The 13,468-nt window shown below is 41.3% G+C and overlaps 1 protein-coding gene across 1 annotated transcript in view; it reads left to right on the plus strand.

Annotated features, from left to right (window-relative positions):
• LOC106089983 (protein dachsous) overlaps positions 1 to 13,468 on the plus strand; it is a 449,615-nt gene that overhangs the window by 352,445 nt on the left and 83,702 nt on the right. Inside the window, exons 3-4 of the mRNA XM_059364882.1 lie at positions 1,077 to 1,257; positions 1,339 to 1,845. Coding sequence (XP_059220865.1) covers positions 1,077 to 1,257; positions 1,339 to 1,845 — 688 coding nt within the window. The remainder of the gene's footprint in view (positions 1 to 1,076; positions 1,258 to 1,338; positions 1,846 to 13,468) is intronic.

The raw sequence follows: 13,468 nt of genomic DNA on the forward strand, positions 1-13,468 counted from the left end.
CAATATCTTCATTTTTAAAGACTGTAGCGTGATTTCAACAGACAGACGGACGGACATGTCTAGATCGTCTTAGATTTTTACGCTGATCAAGAATATATATACTTTATAGGGTCGGAAATGGATATTTCGATGTGTTGCAAACGGAATGACAAAATGAATATACCCCCATCCGTCGGTGGTGGGTATAAAAACGCACTCCACTGTTGCAGATCCCCCAATGAGATAGCTGAACAGTTCAAATTTTACCTAGAGACTAGATACTACCCTACACAGGGAAACAGAAATCTGTGGGTATGCCTCTAGTGCCATGTAAGCTAAGTTCCTAGGATCAGGCCCGAAGGACATCGAATGATGGATTGTCAGTTGGCTGTGAGCATTCCAAAACTATGTGGCCTAAGCTAGACTTGAAGAGGTTTACCGCTTTGCTGCCACTGGCTAGAAGAGACGTCTATTCCTGGACCCATCAGCGACTACAATATTTCATAAAAAATTTGGAAGTATTTTTACCGGTTTCAAACCTATTTGGGACCACAGTGAGGTTTGGTTAAGGCAAACATTTTTGCAAAAATTAAGAATTTTTTTTTAAATTTTTACCAGAATTTTATTTTGGCTAAGCTTAAAAATATTGGCCAAATTTCATTGCTTTGTGTTCATAACATATTTCCTTGAAATCTGTATGAGTACTACAAAAGCATTGGCAACACTGCCATTTGACTGTAATCTATCCAAGTCTAAGTTTTCCCCCCTATGCTTAACAACTTTGTTGTGGTTGCTGCTCCCAAACCATCTGGGATATCATTGTGGCCTTTTGTGTGCGTGTGTGTGTGTGAGTGTGTGGCACTAGAAATCTTTGAAAACATTCAATTATGGTGTTAAAAAAAAATAACAGCAGCAAAAAATCAGAGTCCAAATGTTAATTATATCCATTTAAACTTTGTTGGTGTTTTGTTGGCTTTGTTGTCTAAACAGCTTACTATACGAATTGTCTTGATTATGGGGTTGAGGGTTTCCCCATGCCTTTTGTCTTTTGGTCGTGATATTAATTTCTTGATATTCTTCTCTTCCTACACTTACAGGTGTCAGCCAATGACCCGGATTGTGGCGTTAATGCCATGGTAACCTACACCATGGGTTCAACTGCCAGAGCCATTAGCGAGTTTGAGGTACGCCCAGCTTCAGGAGAGATATGTGTAGCGGGCGAATTGGATTATGAAAGGAAGAGAGTTTATGAGTTTCCGGTGGTAGCCACCGACAGAGGTGAGTGGGAATATTAAAAAAATTAAAAAAAAAAAATAAAAATTAAATTTCTCTTTATATTTTTCTTTTGTTTTGTTACAGGTGGCCTTAGCACCACAGCCATGATTAAAATTCATTTGACCGACATCAATGACAATCGCCCCGCATTCTATCCATCACAGTACAAAGTCTCTTTGCGTGAATCATCCGCGGCCAGCGCATCATCATCGACTGGCAATAGTGCGCCGACACCAATTGTCACCGTTATGGCTACCGATCCAGATTCAGGGCGCTTTGGTGCCCTCACCTATCGCATTGTTGGCGGCAATGATGCCAGTGTCTTTCGCATTGATCGTGCAACCGGCGAAATTTTTGTAAATCGCCCCAATATGTTATCGACGCGCACGCAATCGCAACATGTGTTGAACGTATCGGCGAGCGATGGTGGCGGATTGAGGACACAACACGATGCTCTGGTATATGCGAACATAATCGATGCCACGCAAAGACCACCAATATTTGAGAAATTACGTTATAATTTTTACGTAAAAGAGGATGTCATGCGTGGCTCTGTCGTTGGCACAATACAGGCAACTAGCACAGATGCAGGTGAGTTATTTTGAGATTTTTCGCATTTTGCATGCCATCGTTTTGGTGGGCATAAATGAGGCTAAGAGTGAAAGATAAACTTAAGAAACTTTAAGGCTTGATAACAGCAAGTAATTGGATAAATCGGTTTTTAATATTGCCCCATAGGTGCGAAAGAATTCAAATCGGTAGTTTGGTATACAAAAACCGAAAGTATTGGACAACAAAAAATTAATCAACAAATTTCGTGAAGATTGTTTGAAAATTGGGAATAGAACCATTATAAGTAAGAGTCCGGTGGTAAACACAGGAGCTTTATCTGAAACTGAAACGATTTTTACCAAAAATCAAAAATATTCGTCCTTGGGCCAAAAAATTCCACGATATTCGTGATAATTAGACATGGACAGACAAGCAGGCAAATGAACGAAAATATGGGTGGACGTACTGATGTGTGAGTGGACAGATTGATTGATTGACGGATGTAGAGACGGATAGGCGGACGGACCGACTGATGAGCAAACGGACTGACAAATGGACTGACGGATCGGAACAGCTGACTAATCGGATGAGCTGACAGATTGGATGAGCTGACGGACTGACTGGCGGAAGGACATGGCTGAATAAGCTTGACTTTAGATAACAAATTCGATCTATTTATGATAAAAGAAATACTTGGACAGACAGACGAATGGAAGGAAGGAAGAACTGACGGATAGACAGACGTCTCCATGGATGGACAAATATTGGGTTGCCCAAAAGTAATTGCGGATTTTTCATAAAGTCGGCGTTGACAAATTTTTTCACAGCCTGTGACTCTGTAATTGCAATCTTTCTTCTGTCAGTTATCAGCTGTTATTTGATGAAGTATATTTGATGAAAGTTCATTCTAAGTTTTATTAAAAATGAATTTACTTTCTTTTAAAAAATCCGCAATTACTTTTTGGGCAACCTAATAGATAGAAGGACTGACCGAGGGATTGGTAGACGGACGTTCATGGCTAAAAAAATTACAACTAAACCACAAAATTGAGCAGACAAAAAGTTCGACCAGACTATCGAAGAACGTATGATCGGACGGACCGACGGACGGATGGACCGATGGACGGACAGATTCATGAAAAGATGAATGGACGGCCGGGTGATAGAAAACCAAATGAATGGACTGTGGATGGACAAACCAACTGACGGACAAACCAACTGACGGGACCGACAATTAGATTGATGGACAGATGAACAGAATAAACAAGGCAATTAGACAACAAATTCGATCAGTTTTTTGACTATAAAAACACATGGACAGACAGGCAAATGAACGATAGGATAAGTAGACGTACTGACTTATGGACTAGCGAATCGATGTTTTGATGAGAGGACGGAAATAAGGAAATATGGTCAGACAGATAGCCGAACAGATGGGCGAATAGACGAATAGATGGACGGACAAATGGATGGATGGATGGGCGAATGGGAAGAAAGAAGAACAGTTGGGCAGATAGATAGACGAACAGATGTGCAGACGGACAGACGGACGAATGGATGGATGGAAGAACAGCCAGAAAGACAATTGGTCAGACAGATGGATAAACAGACAGAAAGACAAATAGAAAGACAGATGGTCAAACAGATGGACAAATGTGTGGACGAACAGACCGACTAACGTAAGGTCAGAACAGTGGATGCATAGTCAGCATTAAATAACGAATTCGATCAGTTTCTTGACTACAAAAATATATGGACAGACAGATAGTGAATGAAAGGCTTAAAGGATGAATAAAAAGGTGAACTTGCGGATGGACAGATGAATGGACTGAAAAATAGATGGTTGCGCAGGCGGATGGACGGACGGGCAGATGGATGGACAGACGGGCGAATGGAGGGACCGACAAAAGAACGAACATATGGAGGGACAGACAGACGAACGGAAGGACAGACTGGCGGAAGGACAGACTGGCGGAAGGACAGACTGGCGGAAGCACAGACTGGCGGAAGGACCGACTGGCGGAAGGACAGACTGGCGGAAGGACAGACTGGCGGAAGGACAGACTGGCGGAAGGACAGACTGGCGGAATGACAGACTGGCGGAAGGACAGACTGGCGGAAGGACAGACTGGCGGAAGGACAGACTGGCGGAAGGACAGACTGGCGGAAGGACAGACTGGCGGAAGGACAGACTGGCGGAAGGACAGACTGGCGGAAGGACAAACTGGCGGAAGGACAGACTGGCGGAAGGACATACTGGCAGAAGGACAGACTGGCAGAAGGACAGACTGGCGGAAGGACAGACTGGCGGAAGGACAGGCTGGCGAAAGGACAGACTGGCGGAAGGACAGACTGGCGGAAGGACAGACTGGCGGAAGGACAGACTGGCGGAAGGACAGACTGGCGAAAGGACAGACTGGCGGAAGGACAGACTGGCGGAAGGACAGACTGGCGGAAGGACAGACTGGCGGAAGGACAGACTGGCGGAAGGACAGACTGGCAGAAGGACAGACTGGCGGAAGGACAGACTGGCGGAAGGACAGGCTGGCGAAAGGACAGACTGGCGGAAGGACAGACTGGCGGAAGGACAGACTGGCGGAAGGACAGACTGGCAGAAGGACAGACTGGCAGAAGGACAGACTGGCGGAAGGACAGACTGGCGGAAGGACAGACTGGCGGAAGGACAGACTGGCGGAAGGACAGACTGGCGGAAGGACAGACTGGCGAAAGGACAGACTGGCGGAAGGACAGACTGGCGGAAGGACAGACTGGCGGAAGGACAGACCAATTGACGGACATGGCTAAATAAATAAGACAATTAAATAAAGAATTCCAACAGCAACTTGGTTACAAAAATATATGGGCAGACAGACAGTGAATGAATGAATGAAGGCATGGATGGAAGGGCAGACACTCGGACGCACAAATATTGGGTTGCCCAAAAAGTAGGTTGCCCAAAAAGTAATTGCGGATTTTTTAAAAGAAAGTAAATGCATTTTTAATAAAACTTAGAATGAACTTTAATCAAATATACTTTTTTTCAAACTTTTTTTCTAAAGCAAGCTAAAAGTAGCAGCTGATAACTGACAGAAGAAAGAATGCTATTACAGAGTCACAAGCTGTGAAAGAATTTGTCAACGCCGACTATATGAAAAATCCGCAATTACTTTTTGGGCAACCCAATAGATGAACTAATGGGTCGACAGACGGGAAGATAAAGGAACTGACAGAAGGACAAACACATGGACGCACAGATTGGCGGAAGAATAAACGTATGGATATATGGAGGGATAGAAGAACAAGAAAATAAGTAAAAGCATGCTAAGTTTGGCAGGACCGAGTCTTATATACCCTCCACCATGGATCGAATTTGTGGAGTTCTTTTCCCGGTATCTCTTTCTAGGCAAACAAGAGATAATGAACCGAATCGGGCCATACTTGGTTTGGAGACATGTTAGGGATGTGCAAAATTTCAAACAAATCGTATAAGAATTGCGCCCCATGGGGGCTCAAAAAAAAATCGGGTATCAATATATATGGGAGCTATATCACATTTTGGACCCATTCCGACCAAATTTGGCTATATCGGAGCTATATCACATTTTGGACCGATTCCGACCAAATTTGGCATACATGTTGAAGGTCATACAAACCTTCACTGTGCAACATCAAGTGAGAATTGCTCCATATAGAGGCTTCAGAAGTATAATCGAGAAATCGGTTTATATGAGAGCGTTATCAGGTTTTGGACCGATTCGTACCATACTTGTCACATATGTTAAAAGTCATAGAAACAGTCGTTGGGGCAGATTTCAGCGAAATTGGTTAAGAACTACACCCTCTAGAGGCTTAAGAAGTATTGGGTTGCCCAAAAAGTAATTGCGGATTTTTTAAAAGAAAAAAATGCATTTTTAATAAAACTTAGAATGAACTTTAATCAAATATACTTTTTTTACACTTTTTTTCTAAAGCAAGCTAAAAGTAACAGCTGATAACTGACAGAAGAAAGAATGCAATTACAGAGTCACAAGCTGTGAAAGAATTTGTCAACGCCGACTATATGAAAAATCCGCAATTACTTTTTGGGCAACCCAATAAAATCGTGAGATCGATTTATATGGCAGCTATATCAGGCCATCAACCAATTCAGACCATATTTGGCAACCATGTTGAAGGTCATAGGAGAAGTTGTTGTGATGAAATTTCAGCTAAACCAGACAAGAATTACGCCCTCTAGGGGCTCAAGAAGCACATTCGGGAGATATATGGTAGCCATATCAGGTTTTAAACCGAAAAGTCACTGTGCAAAATGTCAACCAAATCGGATAAGAATTTTGCCCTCTAGAGAATCAAAAAGTAAAATCGGAAGATTGGTTTACATGGGAGCTATATCAGGTTTTGTGCCGATTCAGAACGTTATACTACAAAATTTCAGCCCACTTTGATAATTGAATTGCGCTCTCAATAACAACCTCAATAACTATAATCGGGAGATGATTTATATGTGACTCATTTACTTTCCCTACATGAATAGCAAGTATGTGTGCAAAATCCCAAGTGCCTGGCTCTACTCCTCCAAAAGTTAGAGCTTTCGGCAGACGGACATGACTAAATCAACTTAAACTAAATCGATTTGTCGATTAAGAGTCTTGAAGTCATGAAAGGCGTTTTTTTTTTGCAGATTTTGCTGAAATTTGATACACTGAGTGAAGTTGAATCACTCTACACACGTGCCATAATATACTTGGACATAGCTTCCATTTATACAGATCTCCCATTTTACGGTCTTGAAACCACAAAACGCACATTCATTGCCCACTTCGCCGATCTCCCGATTAAATTAAGTTTTTGGGCCAATAAAAGCCCCATATATTAGCCATCAGCGTCTGTAGCGAGTATAGTTCAGATAGGACAATATTTGGATATAGCCCCCCGATCTACCGACTGAAGGAATTTCGCCCATCTGTGACGTATTAGTCACCCAATTTTGGTGAAACTGGGCACAGTTTGTAGTATTGGACTCCTAAACATCCTTCCTGTATACTTTGCCGCTCGCATCATATTTGGATGTAACCGATCTCCCGATTTACCATTTCGTTATCTTGATTAAGCCCCATATAGACCGATCCGCCGATTTTGGGTCTAAGGCCCATAAAAGCCACATTTATTATCCGATTTTGCCAAAAGTTTGGACAGTGAGTTGTGTTAGGCCTTTCAACATCCTTCTTCAATTTGGAACAGATCGGTTCAGATATGGATATAGCTGCCATATAGACCGATCCTCAGATTTAAGGTTTTAGGCCCATAAAAGGCGCATTTATTGACCGATTTCATCGACATTTGTGCCGGTGAGTTGTGTTAGGCCCTTCGTCAGCCCTCTTCAATTTGGCCCAGATCGGTTCAGATTTGGATATAGCTGCCATATAGACCGATCCTCCGATTTAGGGTCTTAGGCCCATAAAAGCCACATTAAATGACCGATTTCGCCGAAATTTGGGACAGTAAGTTGTGTTAAGTCCTTCGACATTTTTCTGCAATTTGGCACAGATCGGTCCAGATATGGATATAGCCCCCATATAGACCGATCCGCCGATTAAGGGTCTTACGCCCATAAATGCCACATTTATTAGCTGATTTTGCTGAAATTTGGGACAGTGGGTTGTGTTAGGCTCCTCGACATTCTTCGTTAATTTGGGCCAACTCGGTTCAGATTTAGGTATAGCTGCCATATAGACCGATCCTCCGATTTAGGGTCTTAGGCCTATAAAAGCCACATTTATCAGTCGGTTTTGCTGAAATTTGGGACAGTGAGTTGTGTTAGGCCCTTCGTCAGCCCTCTTCAATTTGGCCCAGATCGGTTCAGATTTCGATATAGCTGCCATATAGACCGATCTGTCGATTTAGGGTCTTAGGCCCATAAAAGCCACATTTTCAGCCGATTTTGCTGAAATTTGTGACAGTGAGTTGTGTTAGACTCTTCGACAACTTTTTGTAATAAGGGGCCAGATCGGTTCAGATTTGGATATAGCTGCCATTCAGACCAATCTCTCGATTTAAGGTTTTGGGCCCATAAAAGGCACATTTATTGCCCGATTTCGTCGACATTTGTGCCGGTGAGTTGTGTTAGGCCCTTCGTCAGCCTTTTTCAATTTGTCTCAGGTCGGTTCAGATTTGGTTATAGCTGCCATATAGACTAATCTCTTGATTTAAAGTATTGGCCCCCGATTTCGCTGAAATTTGAAACACTGACTTATGTTAGGCTTTTCGGCATTAGCGTCGTATATGGTTCAGATCAGTCTATATTGGGATATGGCTACCAAAAATTCCTATATTTTGTTCTACAAAATTGAACAATGATTTGAACTTATTAGACCACTCAATGTCCGCATCGAATTTGGTCCAAATCGGTCCATATTCGATATAGCTTCCAGGGGGTTATAAATTATACATTTTTCACCGGATCATGACGAAAGGAGGCTCCATAGCGTACAGGTTAGCATGTCCACCAATGGCGTTGAACGAATGGGTTCGAATCCAGGCGAGCCTATCAGAAAAAATGTTCAGCGATTGTTTTCCCCTCCTAATGCTGGCAACATTTGTAAAGCTTCTCTACAAAGAAGTGTCGCACTTCGGCACGCCGTTCGGACTAGGCTGTAAAAAGCAGGCTCTTCATTGAGCTTAAAATTGAATCGGACTGCACTCATTGATATGTAAGAAGTTTGCCCCTGTTCCTTAGCGGATTGTTCATGGGCAAAATTTGCATTTGCATAACGAAAGGTGGTTTACATATATACCCAAGGTGGTGGGTATCCAAAATTCGGCCCGGCCGAACTTACCGCCTTTTTTACTTGTTTTATTTTACAGAGTGCTATAAACCTCAAAAACACTGTGCTGGGGCACACATACTCCTACATAGAGTATGATGACGCCCTTTATCATCTTCATGATGATGAGGAGATGATTTCTGTTCTTTTACCATTTGGTTCTTGGCTTTTCATTTGAACCCATTGAGGCAAAAAATGGCATTCATTAATTCAATGATTTGGAAACAAATATCTGAACATTTGATTGACAGCACAGACAACGTATTTTTTTGTTCTTACTACGCCATATAATGGCGCAAATATAACCCAAACCAAAATTTTGTCAGTTTACTTTTCTTAGCGGCTAAGACAAACTTAAGAAAATACCAGATTTCTTTCGTTGGCATTGTTCTTGAGCTTAAGATCCTGTCCATCCTTTAAACAATCAACAAAATTATTTGTCTGAATGGTGGTGGTGGGATCCCAGCAATTTTTAATTCATTCAGCTCGTTATACAGTTTTGTTGAAATTTTTTGAACAGTTAAAATCAGGGTTTTGTTCTTAGCTCTTTGCGATTGAAAGCAAACCTCATTTGAGAGCCTTTAATCGCTCAAAGTAAACAAAAACGCCACCAAAATTATTTCAACAGACATTTCTTTGATGGCCTGAAAGAGAGCTAAGCCAACTGCTATTTATGTTGCACAATTTTGTTTGTATTTGGCTTCCATTCGATGCACTACCTTCATCGTCATCGTGATTTTCGGAATTTGGTGCTGCGCCTCTAAATCAAATGCGTTATACCTACTTCGCATATGCAAAACTACTTTGTTTCTCTCAAGTGGTGGTTTTGTTCATTTAACTCGAATTGATTTTGGCTTTAGAATTTTTTTTCCTTTCGTCTCTTATTTCCTTATTTTGGTATGCTCATTGAGGGTGATGAAGAGCTGAGCCGTGAAAGACTTGGCTGGATTTGCTTATTTTATTTAGCTTGTTGAGCTGGCACACTTAAGTACCTCATTTTAGCAATGCTTTTGAAAAATTTTAAAGGAATTCATTCTATTGTTTGCTTAAGCGCTTTATTAGATACCTTTCTGATTTTTCTCTTTGTGGTAAATCGAATTTAATGATCCATTTATGTGAATGATTTTTGATTTTTTTTTTTTTAATTTTCTCTCTTCATATCTTCATGAAAAAGGATTTCAAGTAGTACTTTGACATAAATAAAATTAAGGAGTTATTGAATGCGCCAAAAGAATGCGAATAATGCGAGTGCCCTTTGGAGAAAGGAAAAGAAAAATGAGATGTAAACCTACAGTTTGGCAATATTTGAGAAACTTTTGCATTTTAAAATATCTTTAAAATAAATGCCGTTAACTCAAATAAATGAGTCAACCATTCCCAAATAAATCGAATTAACCGTTCATTGTTCGAAATTTTAGCTAAAAACCAGTAAGAAAAGGCAAAAGTCGGGCGGTGACGACTTTGTAATACCCTACACCTACCCTACAACTATAAATTCGGGAGATAGATATAAGTATATGAGAGCCATATCTTAATATGAAACTACTTTTTTCGAACAGGTCGTTCGAAAATTGTTGTTACAACGGCCATTTACGTGCAAATCGGGCAATACATATATATGGGAGCTATATCCAAATGTAAACCGATATTGATGAAATTGTGCAGATATATTAAGATCAGTAACAAAACAAGTAAAAAGGCGTTAAGTTCGGCCGGACCGAACTTTGCATACCTTATGTCCCATAGCAGTTATATCGAAGTATGTACCGATTTGGACCAAACACCAATAAGTTCAGTAGCTATATCTAAAAATAAACCGATGGGAATCATATACGACACGGATGTCGAAAAGCATAACATAAGTCACTGTGTCAAATTTCAGTGAAATCGGATTTTAATGCGCCTTTTATGGGGCCAAAACTTTAAATCGAGATATCGGTCTACATGGCAGCTATATCCAAATCTGGACCGACCTGGGCCAAATTGTAAAAGGATGTCGAAGAGCCTAACACAAGGCACTGTCCCAAATTTCGCCGACATCGGACAATAAATGCGCCTTTTATGGCCCTAAAACCTTAAATCGAGAGATCGGTCTATATGGCAGCTATATTCAAATCTGTACCGATGTGGGCCAAATTAAAGAAGGATGTAGAAGGGCGCAATACAACCCACTGTCCCAAATTTCAGCAATATCAGATAATAAATTTGGCTTTTATGGACCTAATACCCTAAATCGGAGGGTCGGTCTATATGGCAGCTATATCCAAATCTGGACCGATCCGGACCAAATTGAAGAAGGATGTCGAAGGGCATAACTCAACTTACTGTGCCAAACTTCATCAAAATCGGACACTAATGTGGCTTTTATGGGCCTAATACCCTAAATCAGAGGATCCGTCTATATGGCAGCTATATCCAAATCTGAACCGATCTGGACCGATTGAAGAAGAATGTCGAAGGGCCTGATACAACTCACTTTCCTAAATTTCAGCAAACTCAGATAATAAATTTGGCTTTTATGGACCTAATACCCTTAATCGGAGGGTCGGTCTATATGGTAGCTATAACCACATCTGGACTGATCTAGCTCAAATTAACAAAGAATGTCGAGGGGCCTAAGACAACTCACTTTCCCAAATTTTTGCAAAATCCGATAATAAATGGGATTTTTATAGGATTAAGACCCTAAATCAAAGGATCGTTCTATATGGCAGCTATATCCAAATCTGGACCGATCCGGACCAAATTGAAGAAGGATGTCGAAGGGCCTAACACAACTTACTGTGCCAAACTTCATCAAAATCGGACAATAAATGTGGCTTTTATGGGCCTAATACCCTAAATCAGAGGATCCGTCTATATGGCAGCTATATCCAAATCTGAACCGATCTGGACCAATTGAAGAAGAATGTCGAAGGGCCTGATACAACTCACTTTCCTAAATTTCAGCAAACTCAGATAATAAATTTGGCTTTTATGGACCTAATACCCTTAATCGGAGGGTCGGTCTATATGGTAGCTATAACCACATCTGGACTGATCTGGGTCAAATTGACAAAGAATGTCGAGGGGCCTAAGACAACTCACTTTCCCAAATTTTTGCAAAATCCGATAATAAATGGGATTTTTATAGGATTAAGACCCTAAATCAAAGGATCGTTCTATATGGCAGCTATATCCAAATCTGGCCCGATCTGAGCCAAATTGACGAACGATGTTGAAGGGTCTAACGCAACTCACCGTCCCAAATTTCAGCAAAATCGGATAATAATTGTGGCTTTTATGGGCCTAAGACCCTAAATCGGCGGATCGGTCTATATGGCAGCTATATCCAAATCTAAACCGATCTGAGCCAAATTGACGAGGGATATCGATGGGCCTAAGACAACTCTCTGTGCCAAATTTCATCAAAATCGGATAATCAATGTGGCTGTTATGGGCCTAAGACCCTAAATCGGAGCATCGGTCTATATGGCAGCTATATCCAAATCTGGACCGATCTAAGCAAAATTTACGAAAGATGTCGAAAGGTCTAACACAACTCACTGTTCCCAATTTAAGCAAAATCGGATAATAATTGTGGCTTTTATGGGCCTAAGACTCTAAATCGGCGGATCGGTCTATATGACAGCTATATCCAAATCTGGACCGATCTGAGCCAAATTGACGAAGGATGTCGAAAGGCTTGGCACAACTCACTGTCCCCAATTGAAGCAAAATCGGATAATAAATGTGGCTTTTATGAGCCTATGACCCTAAATCGGAGCATCGGTCTATATGGCAGTTATAACCAAATCTGAACCGATCTGAGCCAAATTGACGAAGGATGTCGAAAGGCTTGACACAACTCACTGTTCCCAATTTAAGCAAAATCGGATAATAAATGTGGCTTTTATGAGCTTAAGACCCTAAATCGGAGCATCGGTCTATATGGCAGCTTTACCCAAATCTGGACCGATCTGAGCCAAATTGACGAAGGATGCTGAAGGGTCCAACGCAACTATTTGTTCCAAATCTCATCAAAATCGGATAATAAATGTGGCTTTTATGGGCCTGACCCTAAATCGGAGGGTCGGTCTATATGGCAGCTATAACCACATCTGGACTGATCTGAACCAAATTGACGAAGGATGTTGAAGGGTCCAACACAACTATTTGTTCCAAATCTCATCAAAATCGGATAATAAATGTGGCTTTTATGGGCCTGACCCTAAATCGGAGGGTCGGTCTATATGGCAGCCTTACCCAAATCTGGACCGATCTGGACCAAATTGAAGAAGGATGTAGAAGGGTCTAACACAACTCTCTGTCCCAAATTTCAGCAAAATCTGATAATAACTGTGGCTGTTATGGGCCTAAAACCCTAAATCGGCGGATAGGTCTATATGTGGGCTATATCAAGATATAGTCCGATATAGCCCATCTTCGAACTTAACCTGCTTTTGGACAAAAAAAAAAAAGAATCTGTGCAAAGTTTCAGCTCAATATTTCTATTTTTAAAGACTGTAGCGTGATTTCAACAGACAGACGTATAGATGGACGGACATGGCTTGATCGTCTTAGAGTTTTACGCTGATCAAGAATATAAATACTTTAGAGGGTCGGAAATGGATATTTCGATGTGTTGCAAACGGAATGACAAAATGAATATGCCCCCATCCTTCGGTGGTGGGTATAAAAAAAAAACATGGACTCACGGACGGACATGGCTAAATCGAATCAGAAAGTGATTCTGAGTCGATCGGTATACTGATCAATGAGTCTATCTCTTCTCCTTCTTAGCGTTGCAAACAAATGCACAAACTTATAATACCCTGTACCACAGTGGTGGTGTAGGG

The sequence above is a fragment of the Stomoxys calcitrans genome, chromosome 3 (genome assembly GCF_963082655.1).
Source record: "Stomoxys calcitrans chromosome 3, idStoCalc2.1, whole genome shotgun sequence".
NCBI classification, from domain to species: Eukaryota; Metazoa; Arthropoda; class Insecta; order Diptera; family Muscidae; genus Stomoxys; species Stomoxys calcitrans.